Source organism: Barbus barbus (genome assembly GCF_936440315.1).
Source record: "Barbus barbus genome assembly, chromosome: 25".
In the NCBI taxonomy this organism is placed as follows: domain Eukaryota; kingdom Metazoa; phylum Chordata; class Actinopteri; order Cypriniformes; family Cyprinidae; genus Barbus; species Barbus barbus.
Genome location: NC_136753.1, coordinates 3,279,493 through 3,302,461, shown reverse-complemented (window position 1 = coordinate 3,302,461; position 22,969 = coordinate 3,279,493). Strand labels below are relative to the sequence as shown.

The 22,969-nt window shown below is 36.2% G+C and overlaps 2 protein-coding genes across 5 annotated transcripts in view; both read right to left on the bottom strand.

Annotated features, from left to right (window-relative positions):
* Window positions 1-8,737, bottom strand: part of nbeal1 (neurobeachin-like 1) — a 52,065-nt gene extending 43,328 nt beyond the window's left edge. For all 3 annotated transcript variants that reach the window (XM_079378292.1, XM_079378291.1, XM_079378293.1), the window contains exons 1-2: window positions 8,463-8,737; window positions 7,533-7,905 (exon numbers count right to left, since the gene is read on the bottom strand). In XM_079378292.1, the coding sequence (XP_079234418.1) occupies window positions 7,533-7,583 (51 nt within the window). In that variant the 5' untranslated portion in view covers window positions 7,584-7,905; window positions 8,463-8,737. The remainder of the gene's footprint in view (window positions 1-7,532; window positions 7,906-8,462) is intronic.
* A 2,359-nt stretch (window positions 8,738-11,096) lies between these two features.
* On the bottom strand, window positions 11,097-22,878 carry LOC306844830 (STE20-related kinase adapter protein beta-like). 2 transcript variants are annotated; one of them, XM_079377228.1, is made up of 13 exons: window positions 22,651-22,878; window positions 21,651-21,721; window positions 21,455-21,516; window positions 20,033-20,116; window positions 17,603-17,699; window positions 17,349-17,470; window positions 16,298-16,406; window positions 16,085-16,208; window positions 15,837-16,008; window positions 14,529-14,633; window positions 14,205-14,452; window positions 11,689-11,731; window positions 11,097-11,593 (listed from the first exon to the last, which is right to left on the bottom strand). In XM_079377228.1, exons 3-13 carry the CDS (start codon window positions 21,464-21,466, stop codon window positions 11,432-11,434), a joined length of 1,278 nt encoding a protein of 425 aa, XP_079233354.1. In that variant the 5' UTR covers window positions 21,467-21,516; window positions 21,651-21,721; window positions 22,651-22,878; the 3' UTR covers window positions 11,097-11,431. The 2 variants fall into 2 exon arrangements, with proteins under 2 accessions (XP_079233354.1, XP_079233355.1); XM_079377229.1 differs by having other exon boundaries at window positions 21,651-21,748; window positions 22,651-22,826.
* Between the last annotated feature and the right edge of the window lie 91 nt (window positions 22,879-22,969).

Genomic DNA, 22,969 nt, shown 5'->3' with positions numbered 1-22,969 from the left:
CATGTAAAAATTCAGTTGTTCAGTTGAGTTCATAAAAGTTTGTCTTGATGAAAAAAACTGTTTTGTGCAGTTGAGGCGGTGCTCGCGTCGCGGTCTCGCCGATTCCACGCGGAACATAAATACAAACTGAAAAACCTGTGAAATCCAAGTTGAAAAGTTCTGAGAATGTTTAACATTTGTATTTATTTGATTGTTTTACAATTGTTTTGTTTTCTTTAGGAATCCTGCAAGCACTTTATTTTTCATTGATATTAAGCAGATGTCATTTTTTGCTCAGATCAAATGTTATGACATTGTATGTCGCAATTGTAAACTTAAACTGTGAAACTTTAAAGTAGAGTCTATAAATATATATTTTTATCTTCTTATAAAATACATTTTATACATACATTTAACTAAAGAATCATGCAAGCACTTGAATATTTCCCCCTTTACTCGTACTGCACAAAAAGTTGCTAAGGTTTGCATATGGTGGTGTGTTCTTAATGACAGCTTTCCTAAAAAATATATATCCTATTCCTAAAATAAGAAATATCCCAATATATCGCCTTGCTTACAGTATCGCAATATATCGTATCGCAACCCCTGTATCGTGATATGTATCGTATCGCCAGATTCTTGCCAATACACAGCCCTAATTCGAATCTCAAAATTGAAAATCGAATGCCAACCCACCGAACGAATATTCAAATATTCTGGTCCAGCCCTACCTTTTAGTATACTATAAAACAATATAAACTTAGTATATTATTACTGATCGTGTTGCAATGCATTTTGGATTGAGTTTCTCCAACGAATGATGCATATTGGATGAATTTGTCAGAAACAAGGTCAAACAATTCTGATGCTTACTGCTTACAGCCTTCATGTCGAGGATGCCTTAAAATGCAGTCTAGGTGCATAACACCTACATATCAACCTCCATCTTTTAGCATAGGACGAGAGCCTATGCTACCAATCCAAAGTTATATCATTCAACAAATTCACAGGAATTACAATGCATAACTTACACGAAATGCATAACGCTTTAAAAATACAAGCTGTTTTTATACTCTGAAAGATGAGAAATTATTTTCTGTAGCAATCAACAGCATGCCAGTACACAAACATTGGTTTAAAAACAAGAGGAAATATTCTTTTAAATCCTAATCTGACTTAATGTCACATGAACAGATGGTCTCTGCATTTATCCTCTCTCGTCTAATATCGGAGTTGTGCATTTCAGTAGTCAAATAATCCTTCACAACAGGAACTCGAGTTCCTGCGAGGATCGGACAGGGACTGTTACCATGGTGAGGAAAGCGGGTATTTGTGAGTGAGATGGCACAGGCCTGCACAGCACTTTCCAGTCGCTCTCGCTCTTTCTCACTTTAACACATTTTCCTCTTTCTCACCCCACTATCTCGGTTTTCTTACTTCTCTCTCACACTTAATTTTGCATCCTGCTGTCCTCATCTCCTCTCGCTCTCTCATGTGTGTGTGTATGTAAGTCCTGCAGTGCTCTCTGAACCTGCAAACCAGACGAGATGGCGAAAGAGAAAGGGCAAAAGAAAGCAGCCACGATGATTTATGGAGCTCGCTAATGTCACGGTCTACAGATGTGCAGGCAGTTTCGATTCATTAGCATCTGTTTTATGAGCAACGACACAGATGTGCAGAAGATGCTAGGTCAACAACTGGGAAATCTGTCCTGGGCCCTGTGACGAAGGGGTCCTGAAAGTCCAAAACTGTTACTAAGCATCATTAAAGCCCCTCAAAATCATAGCTGTTGTTACAATACAAACGAATATCTGGGTAATGCATTAACAAGGTTCTGATATGTCTGCACGCCTGCCATATTTACATCTATATTCTTACTATATAAGTGTCTTACCACACTTTATTACACCTTTCGAATAACTAATGAAAAATGTGGCAGAATTCCATTCTATTCTCAGAAGAAACAATACCAGACCCTAAAAAAAACAAGCCTTAACAACAAAGCAATGAACACTGTTGTGGTGCAGTGCAGCACAGCTAAAGCTAGTTGTTCTAGTTTTAATAGCTTGCTGTGCTTTCTGTACTTATTTTCCAGAATGTGCAGTACTAGATACAGCCAATTTCATTTCCACAGTACACCTGTCAGTATGTGACAGAATATGAAGAGAGAGAGGGTTACACTCACAAACAGAGGATTTCCTCATTGTCCCTCTTTAAACAGGACTAATGGATGAGTACTGTACGCGTGTGTACATGTATAAATAACACACAGGCCTGTAAAAAACGTTTATAGCCATCACTGAAGGACAAGCCCTGATGATCACTGGTCTTAAACGGGTCAAAGGTCACCGCACAAGTAGCTCCGTCCCATTCACAAGACAACTGCTGCTGTCACACGTGTACAGTTACTCTGTGCAGTCTATCATTATCTCAGAGAGGGCATGTATGTATGTGTGTGTGTGTGTGTGTGTGTGAGACCACGACTGTAACCAGGAAACACAAAGCACAGCATCTATTAAACTGCTTGAGTAAACAGACCTTATGAAAGGAAAGCACTTTCATCATGAATGCCTCATTCAATCCGTCCGGTTCTTCCTTCAGTCATTTTCAACTCATCTCCCATTTAGACATTTGTCCATCTGCCATTTTTGTCATTCAGAAAGACAGCAAAGACATCACACTTGGTGGGTGTTTCCATTTCAAAAACACATGAAATACACCACAAAGATCATCTAACTCAATTTGAACAATAGTTTTTAATGGGCTTGTAATGTTATTTTATTATTTACAGGTGCTAACTGCCAGTTTCATTACTGTCTAAAGTCTGAACAGTGTTTTTCTCTCACAACCCAAAAGAAAATGACCAGATACTGTTTGAATTTCCTGCTGGTTTCTGACAAACAGGATCTAATTTAAGTCCGGTCTGATCTATGCATTTACATGAAGGAACCAATGCAAACAGAAACCACTGCTAAATGCAGCAAGTCTTTGACACTTTTGCCACATAAGGTACTTGTTAATAATAGTATGCCAAGTCAAATATTACTATAACTGTTGCTCATACTAGTATTCTTTGATGCATAATCAACTTAACTGCTAACATTGCTGCCATTGTGGTTCTTCTTACAATACTGTACAAAAATTGGGGGTCAGTAATTTATACATACATTTAAGGAAATTATTACTTTTTTTATTAAGCAAGCATGCACTGAACTGATCGAAAGTAACAGTAAAGGCATTTTTAATGCTACAAAAGATTTCTATTTCAAATGAATGCTGTTCTTATGAACTTTCTGTTCATCAAATAACTGTGTGACTTTAAGCAGGACAATTGCTTTCAACATTTATAATATAAAGAAATGCTTCTTGACCATAACATTTTCAAATTAACAGCTATTTTAAATTGTAATAATAGTACTCTTTTTACTGTATTTGTTCAGACTTGGTGTGCAAAAGACACTTCTTTAAAAAAAACGTGCATGAATTTGTTGCTTTCTGAAACTTTAGAAACAGCTTTTATTAGTCAGAAACAAACTAATTCTACCATAACATGAGCATTAAGCATTAAGTTAGAAGGAGGGGCCTGAGTTATAAACAGAAAGAAACCATAAAGATAACCCAAGAAACCATTAGAGCACACTTGCAATGCCTGTTTCCTAATGCATTAAAAAAAAAAAAACATTCAAAACACCTTAGCATCCACATAGCCAAACTAATTTTACACTTACTTTTTAAAAGAACTGAAATGAACTATATCAATAATGCTGCCATTCACGACGCATGAGATGACAGAATGTCCCTGTAAATTAATTTCCATCAAAATGCATGGGTTTTTTTTTCGTTTTGTGACCTTGAGATATAATATGTGCCAGAACAGGGCTCGTCTTATTCATCATTATCTAATGGAAGCAAGCAGCATAAGTTCTGACTGAACGGACAATACCTAATTCAGATACTGCTGAGAAAGAAACTGAAGTGTACAGAGGTCAAAGTTTTGCTGTGGCAACTTAATACAGGTGGTTAAACAGGAAAACATCGCTCAGAATCAAATATGAGCTCTCAGTACAAGGCTGGAAGGTTCCCAGAACAACATTTCTCCAGCATTTGTTTGTTTTCTCCAGCACTGGGATAGATTATTGATTTCCTCCGCGGCTATGTTCTATGCGTTTGGCGAACAGGTAATCAGAACATATAGAGGCTGGGAAGGTTAGGAAATCATTATGTCCCAGGAAACACCATGCATAAATGTAAATCTGACAGACATAAACGTTATGATGATTATGCTACATTAGCATGCTGAAGAGGAAATATCACCTCATGCTGCGCTCTGGAGATCACAAACTGGTTAATGTATGAGCGCAGAAACCATAAACAAAAGCAAAGGTCATTCTTGCAGCAAACAAAACCAAACTAGACTTGTGACTATCAGCTCATGACGGAAATGATGTCAAGGACAAGTTGGCAGGTTGAACGTTTCAATGTGAGAGAATCAAATAAAACTGTATATAACACTATTTCGTGATGTTCTTTTATCATTTAAAACCTGATTGATCAGTAAAATGTGCGCATGATTAAGGGTGTATTCACACCAGGAAAGTCCGCTAGTTCATGTGCTTTGGTCCAGACCAAATACAATGTTTTTTTGTTTGGTGTGGTTCGTTTTCACACTGCACTTTTTGCAAGTGAACCAGAAATTGTAAATAAACAAACAGGTGTGTGCCAAACAGGTGCAAAAACAGTAGTGCAATGTTTATTCTTTTACTGATTTGCTGTTATGAGATACTAACGCAAAATGAAGAAACTAATGAGAATCATGAGACATATCCCCCCAACATATACATGGTGACTTTTGTGCAAGCTTTAGCCTATTTAGCATGCTCAAGTCACGTTTCTGTGCGCCATGATCATGAAAACTCATCATTTGCATGCATTAAGCATTTGTGGTTTAAAAACAAGCGATTTAAACGCAATAAACAGCACTACATGTGCAAGCTGTCTATTTCTGAATGTGATTTCTGCAATTCGGTCGGATCGAGGTCAGGTCATATTCACACCTTAAACGAAACGTACCTGAGTTCGATTGGAAGCGGACCGAGACCACATCTTAGGCTGGGTTTCGGTGCGGTTGTTTGGTGCGATTACTGTATTCACACCTGCCCAAAAGATCCGCATCAAGAGGGGATACGAACTTGAGTTCAATTCAATCGTGAATACACCCTAAGCCTTCTATTCCTTTTAGACCTAAATCTCACATTTTCTGCCACAACCCAAGACTAATGTTCAGATTTGGAAGTCTTATTTTATCTGGCAGGTCATCTGGATCAGTCCTGTGTCCCTGCGGACCGCCGCGGCTCTTGATGAAGCAGAATGTTCTCTCTTGTAGAAAGGATAACAGTCTGGAGAAAGTGTTAGTACATTTGTTCTGGCTCATGATTACTGAGAATGATTTGGTGTTAAATGTCCTGTACAGCGGCCTGAACCCGTCACAGCCTGATGACCACAATAGTCCCAATAAAGCTCTGAATATACCAGCGTGGGGGTAACCTAGCAGTTAAAGATCTGTACTGGCAAGACAAGGAGTTTAAAGGAGTGTTGTTGTGTTGAACAACTCACTAAACATAAATCTGCAGCTAAACGGTGTAACTAAAACGTACAAATCGTAACACTGTAAAAAAAAAAATAATACATTTCGAAGTGAATAAAACAAAACGATTATTGGAGGATTTATTACAAGAAAACGCCATTTCAGTTTTTCTAATTTAAAATTTCATGAATTAATTTGAATGATACTTGCCATTTCTTTGAATTATTTGTGAAATTTACAAAAAAAAAAATCGAATTAAATCTAATTTGTTTGTGTGCAACTGAAATAAAGCTGAAATCAAATAAAATATAGTTATTAGATGAAACAACAATGAAAACTGGAAATGCTGCCTTTGCAACTAACTGATAAAATAATGATTAAATAATTTAATTAAATAGTACATTAAATAATAAGAGTTGAATTAAATAATAAGAACTGAAATACCAAAAATAGAACGGTACATTATAACTATTTAGAAGTATCTAAAAAAATAGAAAAATAGAATAGAAAAAATATAAAAAAAGACAAAAGCACAGAACAAAATTACTAAAACCTAAACTAAAATGATAATATAAAAAATATATATATATTAATTAGTAGTGCTGTCAAATGATTAATCGCGATTAATCGCATCCAAAATAAACGTTTTTGTTTACATTATATATGTATGTGTGCTGTGTACATTGATTATGTATATATATATATATATATATATATATATATATATATATATATATATATATATATATACACACACATACAGTATATATTTAGAAAATATTTACATGTTTATGCATTTAGATATTCATATTCTTATATTTTATATAAATATATTTAATATATAAACATAACATATGTATCTTAAATATATACATGCATGGGTTTGTATTTATATATACATAATAAATAAACACTGTATACACGCATATATTATGTAACCAAAAACTTTTATTTTGTATGCGATTAATCGCAATTAATCGTTTGACAGCACTAGATAATAGTATATAGATAATACCAAAACAACACTGCAGCTATATTACTCTAGGGTGAAAAAAATAGAAGGGACATAACGTCAACACTTTAGAGGGGACATAAATTAAAAACATTTTACTTCCATAATTTGATGTATATTTCAGGAATTGATTAGGCCTAGATGGGGGTGAAAACTAAAAGATCTTGGTGACAAAATCCATTGAAAATTACAGAGCCTAAACCTGAAGACATACCAGGATCTTCAAAGCTAAAATATGCAATTTCTGCAACACTAGCAAACATGGAATTGCAAAAATAATGTTTTCAAACAGATTTCCTGAACACTCCCCCGATCTGCCATTGGTCGGCCAAACAGTTAGCTCCGCCCCAAACTCCCACCATTGGTTGGGTCAATGTTGCACAAACAAACAGAGCAATGTTTTGGGGAAACTGACATCTAAAGGTGTACTTATAGTTGCTCCTACATCTTGAACTGGGATATGAAAGTTTTTAACATAAAAAAAATGACACGCTTCACCTTTAAGGTTATTATTTTCTCTTCATGAGATCTCTATGGGAAAACTCTTAAACCCAAACGCATCTGTGGTCAGCGGGGAAGTATAACCAAGAGACAATCTGTCACTGTGCGCTGAATTATCTCGGGTTGATTATCTTAAGATAAGTCCGATTACATGATGTCACAGATGGGGGTCGGTAGTATCTACAATCCCTAATCAATGAACACAACTGGACATTCACAGCCACCTTGGCTCAGCGGATCTCTCCAGAGGGCATCTCATAGTGTCCCGACATGCGTTCACATATAGAACACAGTGTACCAGCCCCATGCACTGCGCAAGAAATAAATAAATAAAACTGCACTCCTACTCATGTGCAAGGAGATTATTTGGCCGTGCTTAGTGATGCAATGTGCATTTGCAGGAGAAATTAAATGCATTAACTCTATGAAAGTGCATGTGCAATGCAAGCTGTTTACCTTATTGCAGTACAGCATCCAAACCTCATACAGTCTCTCAGTCGATGCCATTCTGCACTGCCAGCTGTGAGCATGTAGGCAGAAATCTTCCCAATAATAACTCTGATTATATTATGGTCAGTATTCAACCAGCCTTCATGGTGTTAACATCCTGCCAAAAGGAGTTTGCCACAATCATTCGTGGATAACAAATCCCACCAATGGGTGAATCAGAGTCTGTGTTAATCCAGGGTGACAGATCGTGTCATTTCCTCTGTGCACGGTGCAATCACATCCATCATGTGAACGATACGAATCCCAGATGACTTGGACTTGTGCGTTTTTCCACCAGCAACTTCTTGATATTCCAAAAATCCCTCTGTTCTTCCAAGCCCTGTCGACAAATACAGCACACATTAAAAACAGCCCTGGGTTTCAATGCATTGCGAATTCCAAAAACACATTTGCATGCCACATATAACAATAAATGTGCAATGCATGACTTCGAGAAGGAAAAAAATTGCCCAAAATAAACAAAGACCCATGACATCATCCCAGGCCAACTCAACATGTTCACAGAGCCAACATTATATTCCAGCCTAGAAATAGCATGTAAATTATATTTTAAACTCCATAATTTAACAATATCAGATTATTCTGTGCATTTATTATTTATAAATGTTCAAAGACATACTAAGAGTTGATCTAGACTTCTGGGTGTTTTATAAGATATAGATACTAAACAAAAACGACTGATTCTAGATTTAGATAGAAACTCACAGCACAAGATAGAAAACATTCAACACTTAGATCAACAGCATTATCTTGACTGAAATATGTACTTCAGAAGTACTAGATGTAACACTTTCAAAAACACTTGTCATATTATAAAGAGCAGATCATAATAATATACAGTACAGGACTACTATTCACTATCGCTGTGAAACTCACCTGCCTCAACAAAACTCCCGAGACCCAGAGCTTGTGTTCTGGTTAAGAATCCAGGAATGTGGCATGAACTGAAAGCGCCAGTGACATTTAAACCAGGTCGGTTTCAACCACCCAAACTAGCTTTTGACTCATTTTGTAACCAGATAAGCCTGACAGCCCGGATGCATGCGACGAATATCATCGCATTGGACTGCGACGTCTCGTTACAAAGCCACGGCACGGGCTCGTGTGGCTGGAAGGTGTGTGTGTGCGCGCGCCCTCGCGCGCGTGTGTGTGTTATTTTCTTTCCTAGATGTTTTACGACAGGCCGCACTCCTTTACGTTGCCTATGTGGAGCTCATGTGCGTCGCAAAGGCGTGGCTGAAACTAGCGAAACTACCAATCCCTTAAAGGCTTGGCGTAATGAATATTAATTACATCATGCTTGCGTTGCTACGTATGCTTCCTTAAGATTTTTTTTTTGACAGTCATATTTTATACTGATATATAAAGTATACTGTTTTAGTTGGTTAGTATTTAATTTAGTTACTAAAATTTTTAAAATGTATTTTAAAAAGTATCAATGTCTGGAAGGCCTAAACTAAGTAATATACAAGTTTCGTACTGAAGACTTTTACTGAAAGTATGTTTTTTACATACACAAGCCGGGGTGTTCGATTACGTAATCTAATTAATATTAATAAACAAACTTCAGCCATTCGCCAAATGACTAGCGTTCACGTGCCAACGTAAGCCCGTCAGCCAATCAGATAAACATGTATACTGTATAAGCATGACCTTGCCTAATTAATATTAATAAGATGCCATGGCAAGATTACTAAATTCAGCCTCAATAATTCAGTCGTTGCTATTTTTAAATCTATAATTCATGTACTTTTTAAGATTAAGTTACCTTGACATGAAATATATTGTTTTTTGCAAGCATGGTATGTTAAAAAATAATGCAGGATCTATTTATGATTGTATGGACTATTTTGACAATATATGAGCGTCCTCTGCTGGCCAGAGAGCGAAAATACACAAATACTTTGGTGCAGTAACTAAAAGTTCAATGCAACACAAATTGCTGGAAATTAAATATTTTTGAGATCTTAAAAAATAACATCCACCAAATTAAATAAGATTCATATTATTCATAAATAAGATTCATAATATTCATAAATAAGATTCAATAAGAGTCATATTACCAGTGAAATAAGGTCAGTAACTGAACAAGAATATATAAAAATATTATAAATAATATTATAAATTTCACTTTGAATTACTGCATTAAGAAATGACACAAGAAAAAAAAAAACAAATTGCAGGACACCAAAGAGTTATGAAACAGTAAGAATATGTTTATCATGTCTAAATATCTTATACAGTTAACATGTTAAAAAAATCAGTACATATAATCTCGGTCTGCTCGGTTCTTCAGTTTTATCTCGATTGGGTTGAGGCAGTGTTGAACAGCACAGCATTGATGGTTTGGTTTGGTTCTTCACAGGATTAAAATGTGCAGCTTCTTCATTCAGAGCAAGAGGAGGCTTGTGGATATCTGAACACAGAGATACACACAAACACATGTACTGTACACACACCCACATGTTCACTGGCACAGGTTGAGTGGGTGACGCACTAATGACCTCCACACACACACACACACACACACACACACACACACACGATATCTGGCTCCTGCATTCATGGCTCAGTTTGATGACCTCACTCTTTGGAGTTGGATCAAATACAGTGATTTGCAGTTAGTTCACGATGTGATTGGCTGCTGTGAACATCAAACAGGAAGCTCTGATCACACACGGACATGGTTTATATTCATAATAGCATACTAACAGTATGTAACAGTATGCATGGAATACTTGGGTGGCCTACTACATTGGCCAAAATGTGCAGTATACTTATGAAATAAGACACTAGTCACAGAGTGTGTCATTTTTCTGTCCATAAAAAAAGAGAAAATGTTGCATGAAGTGACCAATCAAATGGCTTTACGAGTGCAGTTTCTTTCCTGTATTTTACAGAAAGTTGGGTGGGACATATAAAAAAATGCTTGTTTAAAAATAGCTAATAGTTGGGCTGCATGATTGTGAAAAATTGTAATTAACCCCCCCCCCCCCCCCCCCCCCCTTTGCTGTGCTTGTTTATAATTTGTTTTTTTAAACAAATAAGAAACATTTGTATTGCAATATTTCACTTTAAAATTAAAAGTAAAAATAATTAATAAAATATTAAACAAAAATAAGAATGATTAGTTTTGTAATATTTCAAAGTAAAATTAAAATAAGAGTAAGAAAAACAATATTATTATTATAATTATTGAGAAATACAAATTGCCATTTTTAATTCTACTGTAAAACAACAAAACTAATATTTCTAATATTTTGTATTTCTCAATAACAATAATAATATTTCATAGTAAAATTAAAATAGTGTTTAAGAAAAACAATATTGTTGTTGTTGTTATTGATGAATAATTATTAATGTAAGAAATATTAGTATTGCCATTTACTGTAAAGTTAAACAAATCAAGTATTTAAGAAAGATATATATTTAATAAATTAAAAAGCAGTCTTTGAGATTTAATAAATAGACTGCATCACAAATTCAGTTTTATTTTGATGAATCGTGCAGCCCAAGCTAATAGGCTTTTAGTTGAAGTCACAGACATTAACTACGAGGTTATACTCGCTCTTGCTAGTCAGCAAATGTCTAGGCAGCTGGTATGTGCTCGTTCTAGAGAGCATTTGATTGGCTAAAAATGTAGATGATGTCATCAATACTTTGGTCCATATAGAGATGGGATTTAGTGAGATTTAACTGTGGGTGGGCGTAGTATGAGGTGACAAACACAAACCAAGTGAACGGCAAAATGACAATCTAGCAGCTGTTAGGACGGATTAATACTGAATATACTTGGGAAATGGGAGAGAAATGGATGAGATGGAGACAGAAACAGGCAGCGAGGTTTAGGAGAAGTCCCACATGCCGTCCTCGGGCTCGGGGTCGGTGGGTGACGGGGTGTTGCAGGTCTGGGTGGGTGTTTCGGACGGAGGTGTGTCTGAAGGACAGGACACAGGCACGGCCGGATACATCAAACTGAGGAAAGAGCCCCTCGTGTGTTTCTTCACCTGGAAGATCAATACAGATCAATACATGAATTACTTTAAGCTACACGGTAAGACAGGATCAAGTGTATGACAGCTTGATGAAAGGCTGAATGTACCTGTCTGAAGAAGGGATGAGTGAGGAGAGCTGTCGCAGACGGCCTGAACGACAAACACACACATAATACACAGAGTTCAATAAAGGGAAATAAAAGTTGATTTCTATATTTTAGATATTTTCATCGGCTCTGGACAGGGTGAATATATATGTATATTACACACACACACTTCCCTCCATAAGTATTGGAACAGTAAACACAAAATTGCTCTGTTGGCTGTGGAGTCAAGACATTTGCAAATATGATTAAAAGATGAATATGACACCAAACTGCAGAATGTCACATTTCATTATTAATTTTATTATTATTAATATAATTCAACACATACATATTTTACCAAATAAAAAGAACAGCACTTTTAGAGTTTCATCCCACTCATTGATGTGAGCATCTTGGTCTCATCCTTTGAAATACTTTTCCCAGCCTTTAATGCAGCCAATTCCAATTGTTCCTTGTTTTGGGGAGTTTCTGCCTTTACTCTCCTCTTCAGCTGGTGAAATTCATGTTCAATCAGATTTAAATCTGGAGATTGACTTGGGCAATCTAAGACTTTCCATTTCTTTGCCCTTATAAATTCCTTGACTGAACTGGCAGGGTGTTTTGGGTCATTGTCCTGATGCAATATGAAGCACTTCCCAATGAATCTGGTGGCATCTTCTTGAATATTGGTAGGCAAGATGGTTTTGTACCCTTCCAAATTCATTCTGCTACTGTCATCATACATGAAGTCATCAGTAAAGTTGAGAGGGCCTGTTCCAGAGGCAGCCATGCATGCCCATGCCATGACACCACCTCCACCATGCTTTACAGATGAGGCTGTATGCTTGGGATCATTTGCAGTTCCCTTTTTTGCTCCACATTTTTGGTTTCCCATCACTTAGATAAAGGTTCATCTTTGTCTCATCGGTCCATAATCACAGTTCCAAAACTCTTCTGGCTCACATTTGTGCTTTTTTTGCTAACTCTAATCTTGCCTTTCTATTTTTGGTGCTGGTCAGAGGTTTGCATCTTGCTGTGTAGCATCTGTAATTCTGTGTCAAAGTCTCCTGAGGACAGTAGATTGTCAGAGCATCACCCCAGCTTTCTGGTGTCGCTGGTGGTTTCCAAACTCTTGATTTCTCCATGCCCTTTGTTTTTGCTTGAGCTCTAACTGACTTCCTCTTTTCTTTTAGCATCCAAATTGCTTACTTTTCTCTCAAAGTCAGCTCCCTCATCTTCATCCTGGTTTGTGTGTGTCATCATCGAGATTCAGAATACAGAAGTAATGGATATAACTGATACGACACACTCCCTGCTTTTAATATCTGAAGAATTAATGCAACAGGACACAGCTGATCACTTAGAAAGACCTGTGAGGCAACTGTTCCAATACTTATGCTCACATAAGATAGAGGGATGAAACACTAAAAGTGCTGAACTTCTTAGCTGGTAAAACATCTGTGTGTTGAATCACCCAATAATAACATGTGACATTCTGTAGTTTTGTCTCATATTCATCTTTTAATATTCATCTGTTCTGAATGGGCCCATACCAATTTATAATTTCTTTAATTTTTGAAGTTCACTTATGTTAGTAAAGTTTGTGTGTGTGTGTGTGTGTGTTTGTTTTTGTGACAAATGAGGAATAAATGTGACACAAGTATGACACAGGTATTACAAGGTGAAGGTGACTTTTCAGGACATTGACCCACGTCCCCACTGTTCAAACGCTTATAAATTATACAGAGTGAGGTTTTTGGGGGGGAAAGTAGAAACGCACAGTCTCCTGTGAGAGCTAAGTTTAGGTGTAGGGCAATAGCACATACAGTTTGTACAGTATAAAAATCATTACGCCTATGTGATGTCCCCACTTTTCACAAAAACAAACGTGTGTGTGTGTGACATCATGTAACACATCATGTTGCGATCAATAAATTACCATAAAAAAACTGATGTATCAAATATAAATACTTAAAGAAAAATATGATTTGTACATTTTCTGTACATTTTTAAAAGATCATTTAATTTAATATTGTTTTCATGTCAGATCAGATCCATATCAAAATGTTCATTAAAATCTAAAATCCTAATAAAATCTAACCCTAAAAGGCCTCATTTTAAAATAGTACTCACACACGTTAGGTTTTTTATTATTTAATTTTTCCCTGCAGTCCATTTATAATATTAGCAAAGCTTTCAACATTGCTAATAATCAGAAATGTTTCTTGAGCAGTAAATCAGTATATTAGAATGATTTCTGAAGGATCATGTGACACTGAAGACTGGAGTAATGATGCTGAAAATACAGCTTTACATTGCAGGAATAAATTACGTTCTAACATATATTCAAATAGAAAACACTTATTTTAAAATGTAGTAATATTTCACAATATTTTTACTTTATTTAAGATCAAATAAATGAAGTCTTGGAGCGCATAAGATACATCTTTAATCATTGTGAACAATAGTTTAAATGTTACAATTTGTTTAAGGTTTTCTAAGGGTCTCTGTGTGTGTGTGTGTGTGTGTGTGTGTACCTGCGCTCAGGCTGCTGCTGCAGGCACAGTTGGACTAGGTTGTGCAGTGTGGCCGAGTGGTTTTTGGGGGCAGGACTTTGAGGTCTCTCCGCTGTGGCAGTACGGGTCAGACTTCCGGTCGCAACACTCTCGCCAATCCCCGAATCCACACCGGAGCGGGACACCTTGAGCGCACCCATGTCTCCGAGCGGGTAAGGAGGGACGTCGAGGAGACAACAGTGAGAACCCTGCAGCTTCTGAAGCAGCATCTGAAGAGGCAGCAGGAGGAAGTGAGTGTTCAGTAATCAGGGTTTCAGTAGATGCACAGGTGAAGAGCAGCAGTACCAGAGTGGGCGGCATGTCCTGGAACGGCACTCTGCCACTGACCAGCTCACACGCCACGATTCCCAGACTGTAGATGTCTGACTTCACTCCATAGCCATGAAGATCCTTCATCACAGAAAGACACACAAAAACCCAGCATAATTTCTCATGAAGCTCAATGTTTAGAACTGATGTTGGTGTTGATATTGACCAGGCATAATATATTAGTAATATATTGTTATCAGCCCATATTAGTGATTTTATCAGTATTTTATAAATTATAAATGCATTATATATACAATATATAAAATATATAAATTACACGTTTATATTTATTATTTTATCAGTGTTATTTGTGACCCTGGACCACAAAACCAGTCATAAGCAGCACAGGTATATTTGTATTATATTAGCCAATAATACATTGTATGGGTCAAAATGATTGTCAAAAATCATATTAGGATATTAAGTAAAGATCATGTTCAATGAAGATATTTTGTAAATTTCCTACCGTAAATATATAAAAACATATTCATTTTTGATTAGTAATATGGATTGCTAAGAACTTCATTTGGACAACTTTAAAGGCCATTTTCTCAATATTCAGATTCCAGATATTCATATAGTTATATCTTGGCCAAATATTGTCCTTTTATCCGAGCAAACCATGCATCAATGGAAAGCTTATTTATTCAGCTTTCACATGATGTATAAATCCCAATTTAAAAAAATTCACCCTCATGACTGGTTTTGTGGTCCATTTTTTATTTTGAAAGCGATTAATTGCAAAAAAAAAAAAATTTGTTTATATAATGTGTATATTTATTATGTATATATAAATGCACACACATACAGCATATATTTTGGAAATATTTACATGTATCTATTTATATTCATATAATTTATACATATTTTTAATTTATAAATGTTATATATTTTTCTTAAATATATACATGCATGTGTGTACTGTGTGTATTGTTTATTCTATTTCAATATATATTTTATATATGCATAAATGCAATTTATTCCCGAGATGGCATTTCCAACATAATTACTCCAGAAATCTTTTGCCACATTAATAAACAATGTCTTTACTGTGCTTTACTTTACTTTAATGAATGGTAGTGTGTATATCAGATTTAGGATGTTTAATTGTGCAAGCTAATTTTTTACATTTAGAATACCTGTGCCACAATCAAAGTTAATTTTTTTAATTTGTAATAATTTTTAAAAGTTGTCTTACTGTTTAGACATTGTTTATTGTTATAAACCGTCTATAAGGCTACTGTTGGGAACAGCGTTCATGTGTGGACGGTGTGTAAAGGTCACCTGTCGCAGCAGCTCCGGACTCAGCCAGGGCAGAAGAGACGGACTGTGTTGAGGCATGTCAAACACGGCTCTCATCCTCTTACCATCCTTCATCAGACTGTACACGCTCTGCAGCCCCGACAAACACACACGGCCTTCAGCTGACAGCAGCACGTGACTCGCCTTCACACCCCTGCAGGACACACCAGGTGAGGAGACCAGATTCAGTCGAGTCTCTCGTCTCTGTGAAACAGTCATCGTGTGCTCACCTGTGCACGTAACCCATGTGATGCAAGTACTCCAGCGCTCGGAGCACCCCGTACAGCAGGTACGCTATCAGAGACTCGCTCATTCCGTCCGGAAAATACAACCTGAGCAGAGAGTCTGCAGAACCTGAATGAGACGCGCGCGGAGAGAGAAATGAAACAAGGGAAGGATGGGCAAAGAAAGAGGATGTTCTTTGAATTCCAGGTGACTCTTACCGTAGCTCATGAGAGGAGACAGCACCCAGAGCTGACAGCACGAGCTGAACACCAGTCTGGATGTCAACAGGTTTGGATGACGGAACAGTCTGGACAGCAGAACCTCATTCTGCAAATAATGCACATAACTATAAATGCACCAGCATGATTTGTGTGTATGTTTCTAAAATTCTGAAAATGTCCCACAAATAAAGCCAGTCCTCTTAAAGCAATAGTTTAATCATCATTACAGGGGCAAATAATGACAGAATGTTCATTTTTGGGAGAACTATTGCTTTAAGGCATCGAAGCATTAGTTCTTCCAAAAAATTTGCATTCTGTCATTATTTACTCCCTCTCATATTCTTCTAAACCCAAATGCTGTTTATTTGCTTTGAATAATTACATTTTTGTCAATCTGTTTCATGGAACGGTTTAAAAAAAAAGTCTTATGGGCTCCTTTTTTATCATTTATTTATTCATTCTTTTTTTGGGGGGGGGGGGGGGGGGGGGGGGGGCATTTTTGGAAGTTTACTCCATACATCAACAGTTACTATGATAACAGTTCCATGTCACAATAAAAATTATTAAAATGTAACTGATTTTCACTACAACAACACACTTGTAAACATAAAAATGCAAATATTATTATTTATTTATTATTATATACATTATACATTTATTATTGTAAACATAATATAAATATTATTATTTATATATATATATATAGTATTTTATAAATTATAAATGTATTATATATACAATATATAAATTACACGTTTATATTTATTTTATTTATTATTTTATAATAATGGTGCACACGCACATTATAATAAATGAGCATTTCACAATTAAATAAATAAAATACATAAATCAACAGAAATGCTGCAAAGATTGCAAATGCCCGATGTATCAAACGAACAATTACACACAAAAAAAGTTCAATTTGATATTTATTTTATTTTTTTACTATAATTTTATATACCAAGCTTTATTAAAAATCCCAAAATCTACTAAACTTAATTTTAAAATAGTAGAAATCAGTGTGATGTTCTCATGTGCATGTACGCACCATCAGCTGCAGCAGCTCATCTTCTGTACACTCATCCAGGTTAGTGTTTTTCACCGCCACCAGCCGGCCAGACAGTGTGTGTCGAGCCATGCTCACCTGACTGAGGTTATTAAAGCCCCGGCCTGCACACACACACACATAAACAACACAGACAGAGGACAAATGCAGCGATATAAATACATGATATAGACATGACACTTCAGGGAGTAACTATCATATATCATACACCGTATAAAGTAAGTCACGGTCTTTACCCAGTTGTGAGAACAGCTGATAGTGGGCGGGGTCAGTGGAAAGATCTGTGATGTCATCTTCACCCGTCAACACAGAACATGGAGAGACATCACTGCTCTGTCACACACATAACACAGCACACAAACACACATGAACAAACATATAGCACACACACACACACACACACGACCCTACCTGATAAAACACTCCATACAGTGCTGGTTGTGTTTACTGGGTTATTCTAGGGAAGAATCAAACATAAGACACTTCCTGTCCTGTGCCTAACACTAATGTAATGCTAGAGGAACTCCAGAATTGGCAAATACATTTTATGTTCCTGCATTCCCTGCGAATCAAACACAGCCTTGGTGCTGCTAGTGCCATTGAACTACAGTAGTAGTGTTTTCAAATTAGACATTTAAAAAGAAAAGATTGAACACAGTAATTAATTACATAGTCCATTATGCTTTATTGGAGCTCATTCAATCCTTCATAAGCACTTGAATAATTTTGTAATTCATCAGTGCATCAAATGCAGTCTCGTCTTGACATTCATTACATAGCTGAGAACTCTAGGGGGTGATAGAGTTATATTCAAATCACTGTGCCATTAAACCAGATTTGTAATTATTCAGGTAGCTTCTATAAACATGTCAACATTTTAGACTTTAACCAAGTTCTTAAGCCTATAACTTTTTATTGAAGCATTTTTGGAAAAGCCTCTTTAGACCATGAATGGGAAAGTGTCCCAGATCACTGCAGTCAAACACCAAATATTTCTGCCACAGCATGGGCAAATCTAAAGACAACCCACAGATATATCCTTCAGCCAAAAACACGGGACAACAGCACAAGTGAGCTTTCATCCAGAACGATGGAACAGAAACACTGCTTTGTGATGCCCAATACAATAGATCCACTCAAATCTCAGATCACACTCGAGTACAACAACAATCTGAAGCTCACTGGAGTTTGTGATTATGCCATGATGCCCTCTCATATCCTTCAGGGCTTTTCACAATTCACACTGACAACTATTTGCAGTGACAAAGCAAATGGAAGTCATTCATTTTAAATCAGAGTCTGTGTGTGATTTGAGGCGACGTGGGCCGACGGCAATGCGACAGTGAAGCTGAGTTCACTTTGATGCAGCAACTACCAAAGTGAGCTCAGATCTACTGATTCAGTCTCATACAGCAGGCAAATACGAACAAATGTCCCAAATAAGTGTGTCATTCAGAGTGTGTTTCAATTTCTGAATCTGAATTGAGTTATCAAACAGGATACAGTATTTATTTGAATTCATAGAAGCAGATAATGGAATTTTACGGAATACGGGGTATTTCCACAATAATTTAATTTATATATATGATTATTGCAAATGATAGGAAAACATTCACTGTAATTTCCCGGAATTTACTACAGATTTTGATTAAATCAAATTATTTTTATAAATCTACCTAAAAACAATGCAATAAACATTTTGCACAAAAAAAATTATTTATCAATCAGTATTAATTAATTATTTATTTATTTTTGTTGCCATACAGAATAATCGTCAATGGATTATTTTAGTCAGAATTATAGTCAGAATTGCAAGAAAAAGTCAGAATTGCGAGTTTTTCATCTCACAATTGTGACTTTATAAATCGTAATTCTGACTTTATAACTCGCAATTGTGAGTTTATGTCACGCAAAAGTCAGAATTGTAGTTGCAATAATTTTTTTATTATTCAGTGGCGGAAATGGGTTTCCATAGTAAAGACATTTATATTGTTACAAAAATATATTTCAAATAAACGCTGTCCTTCTGAACTTTCTATTTATCAAAAAATCCTTTTATGTATAATTGTTCAACAATAATATTATGCAGAAAAACTGTCATATTTTAACATTGCTAATAATCAGAAATCTTTCTTGAGCAGCAAATCAGTATATTAGGATGATTTCTGAAGATCATGTGACGCTGAAGACTGGAGTAATGATGCTGAAAATACAGCTTTGATCACAGGAATAAATTATATTTTAAAAGTATATCACAGTAGAAAACAGTCGTTTTTAATTTGAATAATATTTCGCAATATTACTGTTTTACTGTATTTTGGATCAAATAAATGCAGCCTTGGTGAGCATAAAAGGCTTATTTCAAATTTAAAATAAAAAAAATTTAATTACTAGCAACCCAAAACCTTTGAAAGGTAGTGTATGATATGTAATCCTATTCAAACGTTATTTCAACGCACTGTGTCAATTCAAATTCTCAATCCAACATGAACCAGCTCCTGAATTCTGAATTTTTCCTCAATCCCGCTAACGACCCATAGTAGTGCAGTAATTGAATCGGTGTCGGTGTGAATCTCTCTTGAATGGCTCGTCTAAAGAGGACAAAAGTCAATGCCTGTTTCCTTCAAACACACTGAAGCCGTGATCTATTGTTAGACTCTACTGACCGAGCACTGATGGCTGATGTCTTCATACTGCTCCTCTATGCTGATGGACTGGACTTGTGAGTGGGAGGAGATACAGGTGCAGTCCTGAGGGGAAGAGGGGAGGAGATATGAGACACGCCCCCCACCCCACAAATGAACATGGAGATGAATATGACTACATCTACAGTATGAATATGCATGAATTGAGCAAGGGTGGGCTGAAGGGCAGAGACACAGCAAAAAGAGGAGAGGATTATGGAAATGGTGTGGTGCAGAGTTAGCCTTGCCATGTGTGATTAAGTCATGGCTAAAGGAATTTTCCGTATTCGATGCATAACATGAAACAATTTTTGTTTATTTGTTATTTTGTTAATTTTTTTTCAAACTGAAAAACAAGTCATGCTTATAGAACATTTATTGAATCCGGAACAATTCTTTATGACATTAAAGGAATAGTTCACCCAAAAATGAAAATATGCAGAGAATTTCCTCACCCTCAGAGCATTCAAGATGTAGATGAGATGTTTCTTCATGAGAACAGATTTGGAGAAATGTAGCATTGCATCAATTGCCCAGCAATGGATGCTCTGCAGTGAATGGGTGCCGTCAGAATGAGAGTCCAAATAGCTGATAAAACATCAGAATAATCCACAAGTAATCCTACTATCCCTTTAATTGATGGACTGGTGTGGTGTGGATTATTGTGATGTTTTTATCAGCTCTTTGGACTCTCATTCTGACGGCACCCATTCACTGCAGAGCATCCATTGCTGGGAGTAAATTCTCTGCATATTTTCATTTTTGGGTGAAATATTCATTTAAAAAGACATTTTGATATTAATAGTGGTTGGACTGTCACTTACAGAATTTAGTATTGATATATATTTGATTATTACAAATAATTGTGGAAAAACACTTGCTGTAATATCCCAGAATTTACCCCAGATTTGACGTCTAAATGTTCTTTTATGAAATTACTTATAAACAAGGCAAAATTAACATGCTTTTTAACGGCTGTTAATCATTTTGATGACATTTATTTATTTATGTATCATCGGGTAAAACAGGAAAATGCAAACACAACTTTCATTTGTTTCATGTTTAAAGAATCTTTATTGAATCCGGAACATGTCTTTATGAGCGAGACATTGACATAAGCCTCCAGGTTTAAGAGGTGAGGTGGAGGATATTAATGAGGACGTTTATTATTAAATGTGCTGATATCTAGGGATTAGAGAATAATCAGGCCATGGATATTGTTCAGCGAACATCTTCAGCCCATAAAAACATCCCTAAAGCTATACTGAACGCTAAACCCAGAATCAAAACCCTCATGCAAACACATTTCTGATACCCAGAATGAAGAACTGCAGAAATAAACACAGAAAGAATGAAATTGAGCTTTGCACAAACAAGCTGGGGATGAAAAGATTTGACTCTCACCAGAAACGACATGAGGTGCTTTTGGCTGAGCTGATGCTTCACTGGAGGTCATTTATCCGATTCTGAAGACAGGGAATAACAATCAGTCCATCTGCAAAAACACTCCAGCAGTGGTTTTCTGGCCATTTCTAGTGTGGCACGCTGCATTTCTCATTGTAAGAAAATATGCCTGAAAAGCAAAATGTTTTTTGCTTACCTGGCTTTGCTCAGATTTCACTGCGTAAAAGACACAGACGTCATCTCATCTCACGCTGCTCCATTAGAGTCCTACGAAGCAAACCATCAGTGCAGATGCTTTCAAGCACATATCAAATTTTCAGGGCTTAAATTACATTATGATCCAGATCCAAAGCTCACATTTCTATTTTCTAAGAACTGTATTAATAGCCTGATTTCAAATGCATCTGAAAATCAGCATCCATATTCAGGTCCTGTAGCAGACACGAACAGAGCAGTGTCTGGCACCGCTTGACCGACTGCATGAGTCTGATCTCCTCTCTACTCTAGACATCATCATCATCATCATCTTCATCTTCAGTTATATCACTTGATAGGATGTCATATCTGTCTGGGTGCATCAGCTCTGATATCATTGGGAACTACTGTCCATTTTGTGTTGTTATGTAATTAATATTAGCGGCATCGAAATAAATTCATGCTTGCCTGACTATACTTCACACTTTATATTAATAAGAAAAATATTAAAGATTATTGAATGCATATAGCTCAAGATGAGGTCTCTTTTTTTAAACTGCAACTGTAAATAAAATAAATCATGCATATTGGTGCACAATACAGCAAACAAATAGATATGCATAAACTTGCATGCCCAAATTAGATGATATGTTAAATATTAATCATGTAATTATCAGAGCAACTAACAGAAGATGTCCTTCCTAGTCCTTGACAGTGATTGCATGTAGGTTAACAGGGTTAAGATAAAAAAAATCTTCAACGAAGAGCAATGGTGCACTAGAAGCGTCTAAAACAAACTGGACTTCAATATTAAATCCACCCCGTTTCATATTAATTATGTTTAATGCTGCATTAATGTATTTGGTGACTGTAGTAGAGAATTGTGACATGGTTTAACATTATTCGCACGTGCTACAAAAACTATTATTTTCTAAAATTATGCATACCAACATTTTCTGAGTTTGATGAGAGGCTCAAAGGCAGATATGACAAAAACTCACCATTGTTATGCATGTGGATGGAGGTTCTCCTTTAAATAGATTTTGCGCCCTTAATTTTGACGGCGAACATCAGTTCTGGGCAGTTACAGTTACTTCGGTCGCATCACAGTTTTATTAGTATGAGGAAAAATCACACAGCGACATACCAATAACATTTGTAAGTTGACTTGCCAAAGCTTTTCTTCACAGTCCCAGCTGATCTCGCGTCATGCTTGACTCATCGGGGATATGTACATAATAAAAGTCTCTCAAACACGCCGTAAATGACGTAGCAGAGGAATATTCATAATAAAAGTCTATTGATCACACGATTAAACCT

Excerpts from the sequence above, each read along its gene's own strand:
- LOC306844830 (XM_079377228.1), bottom strand. Across the intron at positions 16,407-17,348 it reads ATGAGCTGCTGCAGCTGATG|AATGAGGTTCTGCTGTCCAG; the intron begins GTGCGTACATGC and ends CATTATTTGCAG. Across the intron at positions 11,594-11,688 it reads CTCATCCCTTCTTCAGACAG|GTGAAGAAACACACGAGGGG; the intron begins GTACATTCAGCC and ends TTGATCTTCCAG.